This window comes from Podarcis gaigeae (assembly GCF_964106915.1).
Source record: "Podarcis gaigeae genome assembly, chromosome: 8".
In the NCBI taxonomy this organism is placed as follows: Eukaryota; Metazoa; Chordata; class Lepidosauria; order Squamata; family Lacertidae; genus Podarcis; species Podarcis gaigeae.
In genome coordinates, this window is record NC_139684.1 from 63,643,802 (window position 1) to 63,665,337 (window position 21,536).

The 21,536-nt window shown below is 43.4% G+C and overlaps 1 protein-coding gene across 2 annotated transcripts in view; it reads left to right on the top strand.

Annotated features, from left to right (window-relative positions):
• MAN1C1 (mannosidase alpha class 1C member 1) overlaps positions 1 to 13,968 on the top strand; it is a 141,721-nt gene extending 127,753 nt beyond the window's left edge. For both annotated transcript variants that reach the window (XM_083751734.1, XM_083751733.1), the window contains exons 8-12: positions 5,127 to 5,242; positions 6,383 to 6,602; positions 7,193 to 7,365; positions 11,811 to 11,926; positions 13,082 to 13,968. In XM_083751734.1, coding sequence (XP_083607860.1) covers positions 5,127 to 5,242; positions 6,383 to 6,602; positions 7,193 to 7,365; positions 11,811 to 11,926; positions 13,082 to 13,205 — 749 coding nt within the window. In that variant the 3' untranslated portion in view covers positions 13,206 to 13,968. The remainder of the gene's footprint in view (positions 1 to 5,126; positions 5,243 to 6,382; positions 6,603 to 7,192; positions 7,366 to 11,810; positions 11,927 to 13,081) is intronic.
• Positions 13,969 to 21,536: the final 7,568 nt, after the last annotated feature.

Below are 21,536 nucleotides of genomic sequence, written 5' to 3' on the forward strand. Positions count from 1 at the left end.
TAAAACTAAAATACTTATATATACTTAACTCCTTATAACATTTCTGCTAAATCCATAAAATATCAATCCACCATTTTTCTATCACTCATTAATTTTGCGATATTTCTATATATAAACTTTAAATTTTCCAATCTTCTTCCATCAACTCCTCTCCCTGGTTTCGGATTCTGCCAGTCCTTTCCGTCAATTCCATATAGTCCATCAACCTGGACTTATGTCCGAGGCTCTTAACTCTTTTCCAGGTCCCTTCTGCAGATCTTCTTCATATTTTTTAATGCTAGAGAGCAAATCTCGAGAAAACTCCATCCTAACAATATTTTTATTCCTTCTGGACAGTTCAGCCAAATTTCCATAGTTGAAGCTAGGGTCTATAAAGTGTTTCAGGATGTATTTCAAGATTCCTCCAAATCCAAAGGCCCCCAAAACTTCAATCTCCTCCAAATCCAAGTCCATGTCCCAAAAGTCAATTAATCCCTGGATATAGGGATCTTTCCAACTTTCCTTCTTCAGTCCAAGCTGGGATCCAATCCTCAAAGTCTGACTTTTTCTAGATTCAATCATAAAAGGCCTCAATTTATAGTCCTCAATTTGCTTCTGTAAAACTAAGGATCACGCTTATGTTCTTTTAGGTTCAAAAACAACAACTTTCTCCTTTTCCTCCACCATTTGTTCTGCCAAAGTAGGTTCCTGTGCCAGGTCCTGAATTATTTCTGTGTTGGTACTCGCTTTTTGTCTCAAATTAGTCACTTTCTGTTCCAAATTATCAATTTTAAAAGTCATGTCATCTGTCATGTCATCCATCTTTTTATGAAGCTCTTCCAGCGAATGGCTTATCTTACATAATGCAGTCACAATAACTTCTATCAACATTTTGTTTTGGTTTTTTTAATGATATTTATTGCAGTTTCACATAATATACAGAAAGCCAAAAACAACTTTCCAGAGAAAATATAATGAAGAAAAAGGGAAAAAAAGAGAGAGAAAACAGAAGAAAAAAGACAAAAATTTTAAAAAGAGAAAAAACATTCCTCATTTACAATCCTAGTTTTCAATAACTTTTTTCTGCGACTTCCCCTCGCCTCCCTTTCTTGTATTCCATGTCCGAATATTAGTTCAACAAGTTCTTATCCCTAATTTTTTAACCCTGATTTATTAATTATACTTAGTACAGTTTATGTATCAAATTTTAACTTATATACATTGGTCATTATGCTTAAAGACTTTTTCTAAGATTGACCCAGTTTCCCTTCCACGGATTCCCCATCTCTGTATTGATAACAAAGCAAAAAAGAAGAAACATTAGAAAGAATCAAGATATATTTGTACACGCTTCGGATTCCCAAACCCCACCCTCCCTTTCCCGGTTTCAATCCCTAAACCACTGTCCATTAGTCCATCTGGTATCAGCCTGGATTCCTCACATCAGAGGCTCTTAATTCTCTCTCGGTTCCTATCTGCCGGTTTTTTTGATAGTCCTTTGTATTAACCACCAAATCTCGGAAGGGCTCTGTCCCAAAAATGTCCATGTTTCTTCCAGCCAGGCCTCCATACTTAAAGGTGGGACTCAAAACTTGTTTCTTAATCCTTTTAGGTCCAAATGTCCCAAAATCTTCAGATCTCCACAAAAGGAGATCTTTCCATTCCTCCTTCTTCAATTCAATCCAAATTTTCATCACCCAGTCCTTTTTTTCTTTTATATCCATCTTGCCAGGCCTCCAGCTCTCCTTTGCCTTCTGCAGCATTTCAGCCCCTCCTTCCTGCTGCTCCTGTCCAACCAATATCTCTTTCTCCACTTCCTCAAATTTCTCAAGTTTCTTTTCTTGTTCAGCTGCCTGGACTGTAGACAAAACATGACTTTGGTCTACCAATTTTATCACGAGAAAGGCAACCTCATCCAGATCAGCTAGTATTTTCCGGCCTATTTCCATTCTTGTAGTGTCCCTGAACCCCCTCTAGAGGGATTCTGGTTATTAAGTATTCCTTACGCTTCCAGCCCAACAGTCTAGTTAACTTGTTTCAATTTCTTCTTTACTTTCAACAATTTATCACTATATTGTAACAAATGTAACCAGCAAAAACATCAGAAACAAAGTTCTCTGTTTTTTCCCACTTTGACAGCTAATTTGACAGCTGTCAAAGTCCTCTATGTCTCCTCAGCAGGCTCCTCTCGCGGATCACTCCCGGGTCTCAGGGGTGGGGGGACTTTAGCTCTCAAAGTTAGCTCTTATCCTCCAGCACAATTACTTATACTGTCAATCCGTGTAGTTACCGTATTTTTCGCTCTATAACACGCACCTGACCATAACACGCACATTGTTTTTAGAGGAGGAAAACAAGGGAAAAAACATTCTGAATGAAACAGTGGATGTATCATTTTTGGGCTTCATGCTGTGGCCACAGACATGTGATCTGATGGTGAATTTGGGGTGACCCAATGCCAAAATCCTGAGAATTCCTGTGGATCCATGCTTTGTAACCACGTTTTTGCACCATTGCAGCCCCAGGCAACAGTGGGTGCGTGATTTTTTTGGTGCAGGCTGTAGCCATGGACATGCTATGTGATCTGATGGTGAATTTGGGGTGACCCAATGCAAAGATCCTGAGAATCCCTGTGGATCCATGCTTTTTAACCACGTTTTTGCACCATTGCAGCCCCAGGCAACAGTGGGTGCGTTATTTTTTTGGTGCAGGCTGTAGCCATGGACGTGCTATGTGATCTGATGGTGAATTTGGGGTGACCCAATGCAAGGATCCTGAGAATCCCTGTGGATCCATCCTTTTTAACCACATTTTTGCACCATTGCAGCCCCAGGCAACAGTGGGTGCGTGATTTTTTTGGTGCAGGCTGTAGCCATGGACATGCTATGTGATCTGATGGTGAATTTGGGGTGACCCAATGCAAAGATCCTGAGGATCCATGTGGATCCATGCTTTTTAACCACGTTTTTGCACCATTGCAGCCCCAGGCAACAGTGGGTGCATGATTTTGGGGGGGGGGGCAGGCTGTAGCCATGGACATGCTATGTGATCTGATGGTGAATTTGGGGTGACCCAATGCAAAGATCCTGAGGATCTATGTGGATCTATGCTTTGTAACCACATTTTAAGTGGGGAGCGAAGGAAAAACAAAGAAGGGATATTAGAGGGGTGTGCAGAGAAGCAGCTGGCTAAGAATGCAGGAGAGGGATTTAACGGGTTGGAGAAAAGAAAGGCAAAAGTTTTCCCCTCTCTCTCTCTCCCTCCCTCCCTCCCTCCCCCTCCCCCCTCTCTCTCTCCCCCAGCAGCAACGGAGCTTGCCTGGAGGGGAGGGGCTTTCCCTGCTCTTTGTTCCGTTTCAGCAAACACAGCAACGAAACAGAGGAGGGAGGGCAGTAAGACCCTGAGGCAGAATGCAGGAAAGCAGCCGCTTCCTTTTTTCAGTTTTCCCTTCTCAGTGAAGCGCCGCGATTTGATTTTTGCCTGGCGATTTGAGATTTGCCTGATTTTTCGGCTCCAGGGACCACACATTTGCTCTATAACACGCACAGACATTTCCCCTTCCTTTTTAGGAGAAAAAATCTGCGTGTTATAGAGGGAAAAATACGGTAATAGTTTAGTCCAATAAAAAGGAGATATTCTCTCGACCTTAATTATTTAGTCCTTGCTTCAGATTGTTTACAAGGCAGGGAAGACGGACTTCCTCTTTGCGTCTTCCCCGATCGTGCCAAATTAAAAAAAAAAAAATTCTTTTAGAAGTCCAATTTCCGTATTACTCACGGGTTGTTGCTTTTAATCTGAATGTTCCCAGGAAAAAGTCAGCGCTCTCCATCCATGGCATGCGGCTTCACTCAGCAGGGGAAGCAGAGGACTCTCAGCACCACGCCGCTCCCCGTCCCCGTTCCGGAGCCTTTAAAAAGGCTCCTTTGCAGGTCGGGGGGGGCGCAAATGGTGCCCGCCGAGTCACCAGGTCCACAGGCTCCCGCGCCTGTGGTTTTTTAGGGTCCCCGCGTCGCCACCGCGGCAGGACCCGACCCCTGCTAAGCCGATTCCCTCCGGAGCTCGGAGGGAATCCGCCATTCAGCGATGGCGCTAACCCGGAAGTCAACTTCTATCAACATTTTGAATGGTCCAAGGTCAATCTCTGGTTCCCAGAATCCTTATCTTGCAGCTGGAGATCTCCCAGTTACACTCCTATAACCGTTTCAAAAGCTCCCTCTAGAGGGAAACAGTCTCCGCTTGTATCAGTTCTTTCAAGCACAACTCAAGCAATAAACATAGTTTCGATTTTCAGTTACTTTTCCTCCATTTTAAATGCAGGACAATGGAAACAGTATCTTACTCTTATTTTAGCTAGCTGTCAAATCCGTTCTGTCAATGAACTTTCCCCAAACGTCATCTGGCAGCCCGTTCCCAGGTTCAGAGCTGTGGTAATTTGATTCTCCCCTCACTCCTGCAGGCTTACTAAATTCAAAATTTCCCCCCTCTTCACCTGCTTCCAAGGGGTTTTTTGTATTTTTAACCGATGGAGATGTAATCCTTTGTCAAAAAGCTTTCAAAGACTTTAGCTTGTAACATCTTTGCTTCAGTCCATTTACAAAAGCAGAAGGCGGACTTCCTGTTTATGACCTTCCTGCTTCGGCGCCAAATTAATGAATTTAAAGATCCAATTTTCCGTTCTACTCACGGGTAGTTGTTTAAAATCCAATTGTCCACAGGAAAAAGTCAGCGCTCTCCAGCAACAGCAATGCGGCTTCACTCCGTGAAAGAAGCAGTCGATTCAAAGCACCGTGCCACTCACCCCACGTCGCTCCGGATCCCCAAAACAGGGTTTCCCTGCGAGTAGGGGAGGCGCAAAAGGTGCCAGCCGAATCCCAGGTTCACAAGCTTCTCCCGCTTGTGATTTCAATGGGTCTCCGCCTTCGCCGTGACGGTCAGACCCTATTTTTCACGGAGTAAGTTCCTCCCGATCGGAGGAGCTCAGCCATTGCCGGAGGCGCCAACCCGGATGTCCAGAGTGACTGTTTACACCCCTGTGCAGATTTAATCAAACAATCATATTCATGTTAATCTATTAACCAATCAAGTTTTCTTTCATTGGATGGCAGCCCTAATCACAAGGCAATGTTTTATTCTTCTTGCTGCTGCAGATCATGTTTCCATCGGCGGCCTTGGGGACAGTTTTTATGAGTATCTGATCAAATCTTGGCTGATGTCGGACAAGAAGGATGCTGAAGCCAAAACCATGTATGACAATGCGCTAGAGGTAAGCTCAATTCCTTTTGCAGCTGAGAAAATTTCACAGCAAATTGGAAGGCAGCAGTGTGTAGGTCACAAGCTGCCTCAAAGAACTTTAAACACTGCGATGCTTAGAGTCAAATCTCACCTCTGCTGTGGAGTCACTGGGCAGCCTCAGGCCAGCTGGCCATTTGTCTTTCATCCTCTGGATGAAGCCAAGGCATGTTTTGGGAACTTTGGGGGTGTGGAGGGCACTTTCCAACATCACTTATTCTGTCCCAGGGTGGGCTCTGATTTTAAAAAAGAAAAATCTTCCTTCTTTTCTGAATGGTTCAGATTGAACCAGGGAAAATCCACCTTTAGAAGTTGTCTTTTGGCTAGCACCAGTGACATCACCAACATACCTCAGTGCATTCCTGGAGCAGGTCTGCAACTGTTTTAAAATTGTTTTTTGTTTTTGTTCTATTTCGACAATATGAAGATGAATGTATAAAGAAACAAATACATGCAGTTTAAAATGAAAAACTGGCACACTTAGGTTAAAGCAAGGAAAAATGTACAGCTGATTCAGTGCATGGGCTGTTGAAACGTGCATTTGCAGTGCAAGCCGCAATGCTGGACTTTCACTGTAGAGTGAATAACCGGCTGTGTTTGGCCTTAAATTCTTATCTCTGTCTCCATTCACAGTTTTCATCCTCTCTATCAAATGGAATTTTTATTTGACTTGCCCCAGAAGGTAGTTAATGATAATGAGGAAATATATGGACTGAAAAGAAAGCAAAAGTGCTGTAAACATAATAAGTGTGATCCACCCCCCACTTCCCCATAGTATGTTTTTGTACTGCAAGTTTATTTGGATATTTGTTGTTGTTTAAAGGTGATTAAAACATTTATTAATAGGATTATTGATGTTTAATAGGGTTGTATGTAGGATTGTATCCAACTAAGTCCTGCTTTAATGAGCAGACCCATTAAAATTAGCAGACCTAAGTTAGCCACGTGCATTGATTTAAATGTGTCTACTCTGACTAACACTGGATACAACCGCATATATTTAGTATATAAATAACATAGTAGCTGTTCAGGAGGATGCATGTTTGTCAGCCCTTTGTTTCCTTGGGAATAACACCCATTTATTTTCTTCTCTTCTTAATGCTGTTAAATTTAGGCCATAGAAAAACACCTGGTGAAGAAATCAGCCGGTGGGCTGACATACATTGCAGAGTGGCGAGGTGGCGCCTTGGACCACAAAATGGGCCATTTGGCTTGCTTCTCCGGAGGGATGATAGCACTTGGAGCAGAGCATGCCGGGGAAGAACAGAAACAGCACTACATGGACCTAGCTGCAGAAATTACGAACACCTGTCATGAGTCTTACGTCCGCTCAGGTAGAAGCTGAGCCTGCACTAAAGATCAGTGCAAAGCCTACCCCAACCACTCCCACCACCCAGTTAAAGGTGGAGGAATAATAACTCAGTGAGAGAGCATCTGTTTTGTAAGCAGAAGGTCCCAGGTTCAATCCCAGCATCTCCAGTTAGGGCTGGGAAGAGCTCTTGCCTGAAACCCTGGAGAGCTGCTGCCAGCCAGAGTAGACAATAGTGAGCTAGATGGAGCAATGGTCTGACTCAGTATGAGGCAGCTTTTTATGGTCCTGACACAGCAGGGAGGCCTATGCACAGGGCTGTGTGCATTTGGGACCTCTCCATTATGACTGTCCAGAATCTGCTAAGAAAAGCTGCATACTGTAGTTCCACTGGGGCTATGGATCGGGATCAACCCCATATCCCGTAGAGTCTGAGAGCACACCCAGCACGTTCAGCTTTTAACTATCAGGGCTTCTCACAGCACTGAAAAAACGTTTCTGATTCTTAGTCGCTGCAGATGTATATTTTAGGAGCTTCTCCCAACTTCAGCTTCCTAGTTGTGATAAGCATAAAGGTTCTAATCGTCTCTGAATGTCTAATGTATCCTTTGCCAGAAACCAAGCTGGGCCCAGAAGCATTCCGCTTTGATTTTGGCACCGAAGCAATGGCCACCCGACTCGGCGATCGCTATTACATTCTGCGCCCTGAAGTTGTTGAAAGTTACATGTACATGTGGAGGCTGACGCACAATCCCAAGTACAGGCAGTGGGGCTGGGAAGCTGTACAGGTATTTCCTCCCAAACCGTCATTGCTAACTACCATTCCTCTGCCTTAGGACAGGGGTTGCTTGAAAAAAAGAAAAAAGGGCTTTCGTTTCTGGCCGCCAAAGACCCAGCCAGTTTTTGCAACTGCAAAAAGGTAGAGGGGTGTGGGTGTGTCTTTTAAGAAGAGACACCCTTGGGGTGGGTAGAGCCCAGCAGCCTGGTGCGCATGCAAATTCCTCCCTCCCTGGTCATTAGATTAATTATATGATGAGCAGTGAGGAGGTGATTATCTACTACCTCTGCTGCTCTGCACGTATCAGTTGAGGGGTGGCTATCCGTGTGCAAGTTTGTCTGTTAGATGTTGGGTGCTCTCCTCCTGGAAGCTTGGCCAAGGGCAAATGCGGACCTCTAGTGAAAATTGGTGAGCCACCCGTGGCTTAAGAATACATCTGAGGTGGAAATTGTGGTTCAGTTTCTCACTGTCTTCCCAGGTGAGAAAGAGAGCCAAGTGCAGGCCACTCTTTCACAGCTGAGTCAGGTGCGAAAATCCTTTCTGTACCTTGGCCCTTCAATGCTGGAAGCAGCTCAGCTCAGCCACCATGCTTCCACAATATTATTTAGCATAGCAGTAAAAATACATGTGTTGGGATGGGGAGAAATTCAATTCAGTTCTCATTTAAAGGTGAAGTTACCTAATTCTCACTTTCCGAAGCAATATGCAAACTGCAACTCCATCTACTCTTTGAAATTCATGCTTCTCTGAGTTTTGCAATGTAGTGCCCCAGCCAAGTAATGGGCAAAAACATATATGCATATATTGGTATATGGTGTGCATAAAGATGTATATATTAGTAACAGAGATATTTAAAAACGCATCCTTAGGACTCACCTTACTTTTGGGATTGTAAGTTGTTTTAAACTGTTTTTAATGTTTTCTTTTAATGTTGAGACCCCTGGGAGGACAGGTAATAAATAACAATTATAATTGTTACTAGGAAAATTGCTCTGCAAAATTGCGTACAAAAATGTGTAAATTAGGAGAAATTCGTACTAAAGTGCTGATAAATTTTCATTGGAACTTTTTTCCTTAAAAGGGAAGCTGCTGTGTAAATGTGGAGAACTGAGCTTAAGATTGGAAAATTGAGAAACAGAGAGAAACTGAAATTGACAGATTTCACGTAGGCTTTTTAACAGTAGTGGCAGAAGGGGCCAGGCTGCAGGATATATAATGGCAGAGATCCAAACAGCTCTATTTATTTTTTGTTTATTTGTGTGCTCACTTATCAAGTTAATGCAAAAGGCAAATGAAACATTTTAAATAGTTTTTAAAAATGTTACTACACTTGCATTCTAAATAAAAGAAAAATAAAGGAATGATGCCAACCTGTGCTGTTGAGAGAAAACGAGAGACCACACCGCATGGCATATAAAGGGACAATCTGGCAGTTAGTGAAGATGGGTCTTCACTGTCTGTGTTGCCAGCCTGTCTTGCTGACCACTTGTCCTCCACCAAATGAATCAAGTTGCGCTTTGCCACTCCACGCTGGCCATTGTGAGGGCGGGGGGGGGGGGGACAATACATAGCCAGACCTCTTTAAAAAGATGGGAGGACAAGAAGGTTTATGGCAGCAGCACTGTTTTGGCTCCCTCTAACAACTGAGTGAACAAATCACGTCAGTTCCAGAGAAAACGGCTAGCGTGCTACTCTGGGAAGCCAATCTGAGGTTAGTTCCAAGACACAGCCCAAGCAAGACAGCAGAGGAATAGGGGATAGCCGGCAGCAGAATTGGCAGGAGCAGCTCATCCAGGTGAGACACTGGGAGCTTCATGGTACCTAGTCAGCTGCCAGGAGGGAAAAGCCTGCTCTTACCAGCTAATAAGCTTGCATTCTGCAAACACAGGTGTGGGCTTCTGCTTCCCACTGAACTTATTTGGATTATTTATGTACCAACCTTTGCCCAGACCACTGGGCAGTTTACAACAAAAACAAATAGATAGCAGCTGATAAAATCCAGAAAACTAACACAAGCCATTAAAAGCAAAACAATCACCAAAACCAATTTCTAAAAGCATCAGCAGCCGGGTCTCTCCTGGTCCAAATGCCTGTTGAAAAAGGATGCATCTTGACCAACCGTCCCTCTCACCTGGAGGTAAACTTTGTGATCCCATTATCAGGCATTTTGAGATAAAGGTACATGAGGATTCACTCTCTTACAGGGGTATTTTTAAAAATTCCTCAGTTTGTTTAGAGCCACGTTGTTCAGCACATGCATGGCCCCTGGTATTCTAGTTGTTGGAAAAGTCTGAAACCTGGGCTCTTCTTACATTTCTCTCCTAAAACAGGGATCTCCAGGTGTACACCTGATTAAACTGGTAGCTAGGGAGCTGACATTTGGTTATACACAGAATCCAAGCCACCCTGATAGTACCAGTAAAGTCTGAAGGGAGTGGGGAGCATCTGTCAATACCTCCTGCAAACATGGAAGACTCACCACACCAGCAGATGGTTAGGATACTTCCAGGCCTTTCTGGAAATTGAAATTTTAGCGAACTCACAGTTCATAGACACTGATTTTGGTGTGGACATTCTAAACCTGAGTAGCCTTTAAGTCACTCTGCACAATTTTCTTGCCACAAAGGGTTATGGTGTTTCTGAAGAACAAATTTGGTGCACATATCTGAGCACAGAGCATGCCTAGCACATGTGAGGCAGAGTATTGGACTATGAGTTCTGTTTCCTCAACACATCTGTTTTGGGTGTAGTTCATGGAGAACTTGAAGTGGCTAAAGTCCACGATGCTTAAAAAATTATAATCTGTGCCAAGGCTGATCACCACACGCATGACATGTAGTAATCAAGAAGGAGCTGCCTCTGAGAATCTGTAGTGTCCCCCCCCCACCACTACTATTGGGCAACCCCAGTTACACACATCTAGGATTGGGAGGGAGGGGGCATCTGTAGCCCAAGGAGACAAAGTGCCTGGTATGTCTGATCTCCGCATCACTTTAGCAATGGAGCATTTCTGGCTCACCAGATTACAATTATTAATTTGGCATTATGTGGGGGGTGGGTGGTCAGGTGATGAAATTCCAAATTCCATACTTGGAGCCAAATGTGAAGCGAATCAGATTAAGGTGCATATTTCAGTTATTAATTTTTGCTTTTGTTCCTTATTGCTGAATTGGGCATTCTTGTTGCTCCAGCTAACTCACTAATCTGCGCTGGAGTGTCAGGGCTTGGCAGGGACTCCACGCCTCTTGATTCCTTTAAAAAATAATAATAATATATTTATTAAGTTTTCCATTTTGTAATATTAAATACATCCTTATAAAATTCTTAGATTTTTGCTTATATAAGCTGTCGACTTCCCTCCACCCCACTTCATGGTTTTCCTAATTCCAATTTTACATCCTCGCATTTGTACCTTTTCCAGTTTACTTTCCCCTCCTATATTATATCTCATATTTTTAAGTAAATGTAAGATGGTAATAAGAATTAACATTACAAGCCTTTTTACTGCAACCCTGCCAGTGTTGGTAAACGTTTACAATTGTCCTTCAAATATTGTACAAATTTACTCCAGTCTTTTTGGAAAGCTTGATCTCGATGGTTTTGGATTTTCCCAGTCAGCCTAGCCAATTCCGCATACTCCCATCATATTCATCTGCTATTTCTCAGTTGTTGGTATTTCTTGTTGCTTCCGTTTTGGGGCTAATAGAATTCTTTCAGCCATTGCTGCGTACATAAACAATTTTTGATCTATCTTAGGAATCTCTTCTACTATACCCAACAAAAATGCTTCTGGTTTTTTAACAAAGGTATTTTTGTACATTTTCTTTAACTCATTGTATATCATATCCCAATAAACCTTGACCTTACTGTGTGTGGTAGAAATTCCCCTTTTTCTTTACGTTTCCAACAATCTTTTTTTCTTGGCGTTCCAACCAAGCAGGAGCACAAGGAACTCCTGTGACTCCTTTGCTCCATGCTTAGGGCTGTTTGTCCCCCACTCCACCATCCCTAATGGCGCCCCTAGAGTCCGCAGCCTGTGTCAACCACTTCCCTTTGCCTTTTCATGGAGCCACCTCTGACAGGATAGGACATTTGAAGACCGCCTCCGAATGTGCTGGCAATTGTGTTTGTCGGGTGGCCTTCTGTCAATTGTACAATATTTCAAGGAAGGACTTCTTCAGGGGCCGGTACTTGAGGACTCTTACTGGAGACTGAGTGTAACAGAAAGTGCTAACCATCAGAGGCGAGCCTATTTTCTTGGACCCTTGGGGAATCATTAAAAGCTCTTCAATGGGAGCTCAGCCTCTATAAAAACACAAATCCAACTCATAAACCTGCATGGGTAAAACACAACTGATTATGATTAATGAGCTACTTGTTTGCTGTGCTGCTATTACTGGAAGAGATTGACTGTTTCTCTCTCTCCCCCCACTCCCACTCCCACCCCCCAACCAGGCACTTGAGAAATATTGCAGAGTAGATGCTGGTTTCTCCGGGATCCGCGATGTTTATGCCACCAACCCGAATCACGACAACATGCAGCAGAGCTTTTTCCTAGCAGAGACGTTAAAGTAAGTCCTGAACATTTTCAGCGCCTCTTCCACAGAAGGCTGTGTAGGGTGGAGAATGTCTTTCATGGGGGAGGGGGTCATCAACAGTGGCTGCATCTTAAATAAAGCAGGAATCTCCCAATTGCCCTTGGCCATTTCCTCTCTGATCTGTTGGAGTGACTTGGAATGTACTTTGGAATATTTAAGATGAGGCTTTGCTGACTTGCTTTCCTTATGTGCCCTGTTGAACTAGCTTTGTGTGTGGACTTGACACCTGTAAGTGCCATACGTGTCTTTGGAAACTCACCAGAGGGCTGGTTCATATGTACATATTCATCACTTGGAATCTGTAGGGACAAAATATAAGAAGAGAGTTCAAAGTGCATCCCCTGCCCCCACTGTGATTGACTTCTTGATGTGGTGGCATGCCTGCACACTGAGCCCTGGTAGATGTTCTCCCCATGCCCATTGGTCATCTGCCACATTGTAGGTTGCACCTCTTTCCCCTTTTGGGAGAGGAAGCATCCCGTAGCTTGTTGCCTGAGAATGGAGGAGGCTGCCCTTTTTTCCATCTCAGGCCGCTAGCTGCAGGGTGATTTCTTTCCCTGCTCACTCACGGCCTGTCCCATCTCCCACTACTGCTGCCACCATGACTGCCTGTTGAAAAGAAAACACCTCCCAGCTGAATGGAAGTGACACAATCACCACCCGTCTTAGGGTCCCTGCAGGCTTGTGTTTTATTACGGGTGTATTCTGCAGCACGTTTTTGACACAGTAATAGTGCATTAGCAATGGATTTCCTCTGTTTTAGTTGGTTCTGCAATGCTCCCCAGTGTTACCACATTATTGCTGCATTCTGCAGAGGGCACTGGACATGCTCTCTGGGTCAGGGGTGTAAGGAAACTTGTCTGCTGTCAACTGCACTTTTTGCTGGGCAACTTTGGATAAGCTTCCAGGAAACCCTTAGCTTCTCTGGCAATCTAACGCAGGCTTGAGGGTCCTGGGACCTTCCAGTTGATGCTAGACTACAATTCCCTCATCCCTAGCTGGGGCTGATGGGAGTGGGAGTTCAGCAATATCCGGAAGGCGTCTGCTTTCCTCACTAACCACTGATTCTCCATTGATAGGAGCACCCCATCTGCACATGAATTCCTTTGACTTGTCTCCTTCCTCCAGGTACCTCTATCTTCTGTTCTGTGAAGATGATGTGCTGTCTCTTGAGGACTGGGTGTTCAACACGGAAGCCCACCCATTGCCCGTGAACCGCACAGACCTTATCCTGAAGACAAGCGTGCAATAGGGGCGCTTGCTCCCTCGCGGCTTCTGCAGTGGGATGTGGAGGGTTACTTGCTTCCCCACCCCTGTTTCTCCTTTCCAGTAAAGGAATGCGCGTGTTCCCAGAAAGGTATTTTGGGGGCATTCGTCCAATTCAGGACAGTGTTATATCGGGGAGTATAAAAAACTGTGAAACAAGCACCTTTGTGGGGTTTTTTTTCCTCTATGAGGGAACTTACACGAAACCTGATAATGAGGATGTTGAATATGGGCCATAATGCACACAAAACCATGGACTTTCCTTTCTACGGAGAATTTCTACGGAATCCACTGACTTTGTTTTCACATGGCCAAAGGAGTTTGCCATAAAACAGACGCTGGTTTGTGCCACTCTTCTTGTCTCCCTCCCACCCCCTTCCACATGCTCCTTTTTAGATACCGTTGATTTTATCATCTTTCTACTTTTCACCTTCCTGCCCCCCCCCCAAGACTTGCATCCTAAGTGGAATCAATGCCATCAATGATCAGAAGATGTCTGCAAAAGTCTGAATCCCAGGCATCATTTCTCTCTCCCTCCCTCTCTCTTTTCTGTGCTCTTTAAAATGTTTACTGAATATTGCATCATGTGTAATTCTTTTTTTGCTTTCTAAAGTTTGAAATTTGTTCTGTTCCCCCCCCCCCTTCATTTTTGTTTTCATCTGGAGCTTAAATATTACAAGGCACTTGTAAGGATTTCATTTCTGTAATACTCAGAGATGTGGAATAGAATAAAAATTCCTGTCCGATAAGGAGTGTGACTGGATTGCTCGTGTATTGGCACAGAAGGTTAAGAGGAAGAGAGAAGGGACTGACAACCATGTGAAGATCTCAGTAGATCCTCTAAGGAAGCCTCCAAATTCTTTATTTCACAGGAGGAATTCAAGCTCGCAGTTAAAGTGCTATGTTGCCCTAAAAACTGACTTCTTGCAGTTGGGAAAGTGATGGGAATGCACTGAAAAAGCGTGAGATGAACAAATGATTAGCAGGAAGATGTATAGATGCAAACAAATCAAGGTTACTGCTCATTGCCATATAACTGCCCTGCAAAAAAATCAGAACAAATCCTCAGTAAAGACTGGACATGTTCTAATCACTGTGTAAGCTTTGTGCAAGCAAATCAGGATATATGCTCAATAAACAGGTCTCTGGAGGAGCCCCAATGTATTTTCTACATGAGCAGCTGGAAGGAGAATGTCCCTCTCCTGCTCTGGAACAGCAGGTTGCGAAGGCACTTGGTGCAGTAAGAATGGCGGGAGGAGATTGGGCACATTCCATTGAGCAAGTGTGGGCAGAGATGGCAGACTGTTAATTTACTTGTGTATCAACTTCTGGACCACCCATTGAGCCTGTGCAGTTTGCAAAATACAGAAATGTATTATAGTAAAAAAGCAATCTCAATGCAAAGTACATCAAGACTCGGAACCCAGCATAAAAGAAAACTCGGCTGCATAAAAACAAGATCAGCATAAAATCACTGTGTTTAAATAATAATAATAATAAACAGCTGACAAACCATCAAAAGGGAAAAACAAATTGGTTTCAAAGCAAAGCAGGAGAGGCAACACTTTTTCTTCTTTTCTTTCTGCATAAGTCTGTTAACCCAGATTGAACTGCCTGCTGTGAGTGCAGAATATCTTATCATGCATTTGAATGCCCACAAGATTGGGAAGAACTGATAAGTGGCTTCTGCTAGGCCAAAGGACAAGGAGTTCATCAAGAGAGGTTTGTCACTGTTCCTAAGCCTGGATGGGTAAACGGAACATTCAGTGGAGAGTGATCCACTAGGACAAATAGGGCTCTGCCCTGCTTTAAAGCCCTACTAGGATTAGGACCCAGCTCCTTGTTTTCTCCCTATCACCACACATTCTCTTCCCCTGCCGTCGCTGCTCAAATGCCTTGCAAAGGCCTGCTACCATGAAGTGACAGGGGGAGCTGTCCTATTGCTCCTCTATCCCACCCTTAGGGCTTTCGAAAAGGGCCATGGAGCAGCTGGGAAACACACACCCCACCCAAAGAAAAACCACCCAGGGCATGCAAATCGATCACCGGCTTTTTAGCACCATGGAAATAGTCCCTGCCATGTCCCCAGCTCTTTTTAGAACCTTGAAAAACAATGCGGCAGCAAACTATTGAAATACAATGACGTGAGAAAGCATACTCTTATTGCTTCTTATAACTTCGCTTGCCACCTGGAGAACATAAATTTAACTTGAAGCTGTGGGATATAAATTTATGTAAATAAACCATATAAAAGCATGCAAACATTCATGTCACAACAAATCCTTTAGGCAGGCAGGATGCAAATGTAAACAGTTCTCAGCCACATTCTGAACCATGTTCTATGATGAGAACCTTGTTTCCTAAGGAAACCGTAAACTGCCCAGTCTGCAAGCCTTGGCTTTCAACTCCAGGATCGGTGATATAATGGAATAGAAACGAAGGAGAGTGCAGTTCTGTGACTTCTTTAATTTGCAAGAGTTTTCACGATAATGAACAAGCCCTTGCTCCTTGCTCTGGCAAGTGAATGTTGGGATAATAAAGCTTTCAAGTGTCACTATTGTTTGTGACAGTTTAGCATAGAGGATGTCAAGGAATTGGGAGTCCTACAGCAATCTGGAGGGCACAGGTTCTCTACCTCTGGTTGAATAAACACTTTTACTTCCACGTTCCTCAGTATATATGCTACATACACTCTTTGTGTGTGAGGTTTGTGTGTAAAATGAATCATGATTTTTAACCGTCAGGGGGGACATAAATGGATGCTGTTATCATATGTACTGTAGAGTATTTAAAAAAAATTCACTATGACTTTGCCAAGGAGGAAGTGATAAAGGAAGCACACGCTGCCAGAGCTCAGAAACACTCTTTTTCAAGCAGCCGACAAGTGTTGAGGAAAAGCAGTCCCCTTTGAAACATAGTTTCATAGTAGTTTCATATTCTTCATAGTAGTTCATGATGGTTCATTTTAGGTTACACATGAGGCTAGATTCTGCTAAGGATGAGGGAGAAATCCGCATTCAAGCAACATGAGAACCAAAACACAACCATCCTTCAAAACCCACACTTATTTGAATTTCATGATGCAGTTCTCTAACTAAACAAATGTTTATAAAAATGCATGCATTATAGGGAAATATGCACAAAAGTGACCATGTGAGTGAAAATAACCTACAAAATGCTATCTATTAGGAGAAATTGCTTGTAAAGATGTGTGTTGAAAATGCATACAGAGAATTAGAAGAAATTCTCACTAAAATGCTGAAGAACTTTCATAGGATTAAAAAAAATGCAAATTGCAGTGGAAATATGGAGAACTGAATTTAAGATTGGAAAAATCAAAACAGGATCTAAATTGACAGATCCTTCCACACCTAGATCCTGCCTGGTCCTGTGTGTTAAGTGCTAGCACTTCCGATTTACTATTTTGCTGAAAACTAGTTTTTCTCCTGTAAGAGTGGATCATTCAATTCCTCTACCACTAGAAGTATTTTTCTCTGTTTTCTCATCAGATTCTGGGTTCCTTCTTCTTTGTCACCAAGTAAAAAGGGGTAGAAAGAAAAGCATTTCACGCAGGCAGCAAGACAAAGCTTTCATTTTGAATTTACACCTCTTGAAGTCTCAGAGGGAAGGAAGACTTGTCAGATAGAGACTTAAATTTCATCTTGGGTATAAGGAGGTGGACAAATAATCTTCTTCCTAGAAGGATAGTTGTTAGTAAGTAAAGCTTTGAGAATGTGAGTCATCCTGTTGAGAGGTTTTGATAGCAGGGAAATAAGCTTAGCCCAAAGTAATTTTACAGTGGATTAAAATATCCTCCTTGTGGAATCAAAAGCTTCCTTTTGACACGAATCGCACAATCATTCCAGCTGTGAGGGTTTTCTTCATTTCTGATTTTGATTGATTTTTGAAGTGTGCTATGACAAGGTAATCTGTAGAAAAATAAAGAGAATTGCCCCCACCTCTTATCCTGCAATCCAAAGTGCACACAATTCCCTAACCATTACAGAGAGAGAAATGAGATATTTTGTTTATTTATGTGCCATATTTATATCCTGGCTTTCTGCCTTACAACGGGCCTCTGAGGTGGCTGACAATAAATGAAGACCAACACACAAAGATCAGTTTACTTTTCAAGGATAGTAGTGACTTACAAAGGCTCAGAGGTCTGATGGTTATTCTTTAATATTATTTCCGTGCCACCTTTTGGCCAAGAAAGGCCCCAAAGGCATCTCACAAAGGATGAGGGGTGGGTTTGTGGGTGTAAAATTTACAAAATCCCAACACTTTTAAAAATACTAAAATTCATTCATGTTCTGGACATAAAACAAAAGAGCAGCCCCCAGAAAGATATCAAGATAAAGCAGGAGTTAATTCATAAAGGGCAGCGCCTCCTTATAAGGGTCCCAGGCAGGGCAGGTGGGAAAGGTTCATCTTGATGGTTCCAGCAAAGCCTGTTTCTGCAGATGTTGCTGCTGGTGTGAAGAAACAGGCAGAAGCAGTGTTTTAGTTTTGGAGAAGTTGGGGAGGTTCATTCTTACTCCTGTCTTTTCAGGACCCAAGCTAGCCCTTGCATTACTATCTTATGTTCTTAGGATTTTCCAGGAAGCATTTAACCTCCTACCATTTCAACACCCTGTGCTTCCATGGATGATTTTGTAACATCCATGTGCATGGTGAGAATTGCAAGTGGGGCGAGTGTTCTTGCACTCAGGTCCTGCATGTGGGCTTCCCATTGGGAGATCTGATCAGCCGCTGTGAAAATAATAATGATGATGATAATGATGATGATGATTTTATTATTTATACCCCACCCATTTGGCTGGGTTTCCCCACCAACTCTGGGTGGTTTACAGCACATATAAAAACATAGCAAAAATCAAACAATAAAAGCTGCCTGATACAGGGCTGCCTTCAGATGTCTTCTAAAAGTTGTGGGCTGCCGGGACCTGATGTTTTTGTACTTTCCCATCTGAATTTCCGCTTTAGCTGATCATTGAGCAGAGCCTCTGAATCTGACCTTAAAGAGATCAGACTGCTTTATATGAGGAAAAAGCAGCTGCATTGAAGTAATCTTGACCCTGACTTTTGGTCCCATTGGGGAAGGAAGGGCCCTGCAGAAGTAGTTAGGAGGCTTGGAGAGAAATTGGCTACCTCTCAAACAAGTCACTTTTATTTTTAGGGCAACTGCTAAGGTCCCGGCTACTAGAGAATTTGAACAATTGTCACTCTTGGTAAACACAAGGGGGCTGGTGTCTTAATTTACATGAACAGCTGATAGCCTTGAATACTGATACTCTGTAGAGCTTAAAAGAGTTTTTGGGAAAGGATGGTCAAGGGGCCATGGATGAAGTCTCTTGAAATAGATGTAAGTCTACCTTTGCATGAAATTTTTGCTCAAGCCCAATAACCCATGCTCAAAACTGTTTTCCAATGGCATTTTGCACCAATAAAACTTTCCTCTATTTCTAAATCAATGTCCTCAGCATTTTGGCATTGCAGGAGCAGTGAAGGACCCCTTTTCCGCCAACCTTCTGGGAGAAAGAGTTTAATGAGATTAACTGAATAATCTCATAATCTCATCCCTGTACCTACACTAGCACTTCTCAGTATTTGGGATGAACAAAACAAAGATGGCAAAAGCAAAGACCTACGAAGGAGATCTGTTGTTGAGCATTCATCCTAATTTGTTTGCAGAGAGATTAGACAACAGCGGCTATTTAATGAGGATTCACTCAGATTTGTTTGCGGGGAGGTTAGATGATGTTGCATCAAAGCCTGTGTCATCCCCCTTTCCAGCACATTTTCCTAAATGGTTTGTAGCCACCATGTCCAAAACATCTGGAGAGCATCAGGTTGGCAAGGGCTGCCATAAAACATCTGCTTCTCATGCTTTCCAATATCTTCAACAGATCAAAAAACATTTAGTGTTCATAGCGTGCTTGTCCGCACACACAGTCTGAAGCAGCAGAGAAAGCCTTAAAACTTGATCGGACTAAGAATTTCATAGGGAGCATAAGACTTGAGTGAAACAAAGAAAGGGACTGGGTGACAGTGATTTATGAAGGAAGATTAAAATAACTTAATATGTATCGCTTGGCGAAACAGGGAAGGAGGGATGTGATATTCATGCAGAAGGACTTGAGGAGAGTAAACATCAAGGATGGGGAGGGAGTGTTTGGAAAGGTGATGTAAAAGGAGTGTAATAACCAGGAGTAATGGGAGGAAATTAATCAAAGGCTGGCTGGAAACAACCCTTTCAGATCAGTGTCAGCAGCAGTCATGTTCAAGAGTCTCCTGTGTAATTAAACAGGACCACAAGAAGCTGCCTTCTACTGTTAGACCACTGGGCCCTCTAGCTCAAGATTGCTTACACTGACTGGCAGCAGCTCTCCAGGGTTTCGGACAGGGGGTCTCTCCTTCCCTACCTGCAGATGCCAGGGACTGAACCTGGGAACTTCCATGTATAAAGCAGGGATGGGGAACACATGACCTTCCAGGAGCTCCCAACAGCTCCAGCCAGCATGGCCAATGGTCAGGAATGATAGAAGTTGCAGTCCACCAACATCTAGAGAGCCACAGATTCCCCATTCCTGGTGGAAAGCATGATTGCAGGCGCTATAGCTGTCAGGTTACACTCCCAGGATTCTGGAATAAAGAAGCGATGGCTGCTTCTGCATGTGTGGAAAAGAACAGGGCAGAGATCCTTGCAGAACTTTGCTTCACAGCATACCTGCCATTTATGGGGTTAGACTAGATGACCACCAAGGCCCCTTTTAATCCTAAAGCTCTAAGAGTTGGTTTTAAATGAGACCTAAGTTGATTGTACCACCCACAAACTGCTGAATAGTAAATCCTAACCATCAGGGGGACATATAAAGGCCCTCACAACAATCTTGTGAGGTTGGTTAGACTAAGCAGGGGTAGCCAGCGTAGAGCCTTGGTTCATCCCTTAGTCCAGGACTAGCCAACATGGTGTCTTCCAGATGTTGCTCATCTCCTGCTTGCATGCTTCCCATAGGCATCTGCACGGCTACTGTGAAAGCAGGATGCTGGACCAGATGGGTTTTTGGCCTGTTCTAGCAGGGCTCTTATATTCTCACATAGTGGGGTTGCCTTACATCTGGATTTTCAATAGCAGAAGTGACGTCCGGGGGGAATTTGCAGAAAGCAGCGATTCATCCTGGATTTTCAGTATATAGCCCACTTCTTGAAATATGGCAACCCTTTCACATAGGGACATTTAGCTGATTAAGGGCCTCTCCAGACATCCTTTGTATTGTGCCTTCATTGACAATTCGAGCCAATTATGATATTGGGGTGGTTATATGCAATGCCACTTTTCATACTGTTTGCGCCTACAAAAGTTGTGGGCCTGTCACACTGCTTCACTTCCAATCAGAGCCTCCCAATTGTTACACACCAAAAATGTTATGTTTTTGCTGTGCTATATGCTTTTGTTGCGCTATAGACCCTCCAAAGAACAATGGTGTGGTAGGACTAGGGAAGCATTGCAGAACAAACTAATAAACTCAAATGATGTGCAGATGGCCCAGTGTAAATCCACCATTAATGGACTATTGTTGCACCATGAACATGCTGCATAAAAACAGCTACCAGAAAATACCAGTCTGGAGGGGCCTTAAGCGTTTTTTCTCTGAAGCAAATGCACACCACATAATACTCCGCTCTGACCAGTAGGAGTCAGTCTTTACTAAAAAAAATAATCTAAATACTGTACCCCCTTCACAGGTCCTTCCCACTGTGCTGCTTTAACGAACTACTGAAAAGTTGTAATTGTTTGAATTTTTATTTAGTTTTTTTTTAATAATAAAAAACCCTATCTCCCACCTTCTCCCTTCATTGGGGCCAAAAAGGTTGCAAGCCCTTGCTGTGCACACGTACTTGGGAGTAAGCCCCCTTGAGCATCAGTAAGGCTTACTTCCGAGTAGCAGACGTGCATACGATTCATTATAGCCCTATGCACCATACATACTGACAGCAACCTTCTAATTCTCCAGGCGGGGATTCTTGGGTTGCCAAAACGGCCCACACACAAGGCGTGGTATTGACAGAGGAATAATAGGAAGTAATACTGTTGGGCAGACGGACCTACGCACGTTTGCGATGCATAACCATTAATAGAAGTACAGTACTGTAATAATAATTCCCCCCGCCCCCTTGTATTAGTACATCTCCTATGTGGGAGGACGGTTTCACCTGGAGCCCCTTTAACTCTTCATAAACCAACATTGCTATTATTATTATTATTGTTCGGAGAAGCAGCGAGGCAACAACGCACGCCAGGGAGGCATTGCAG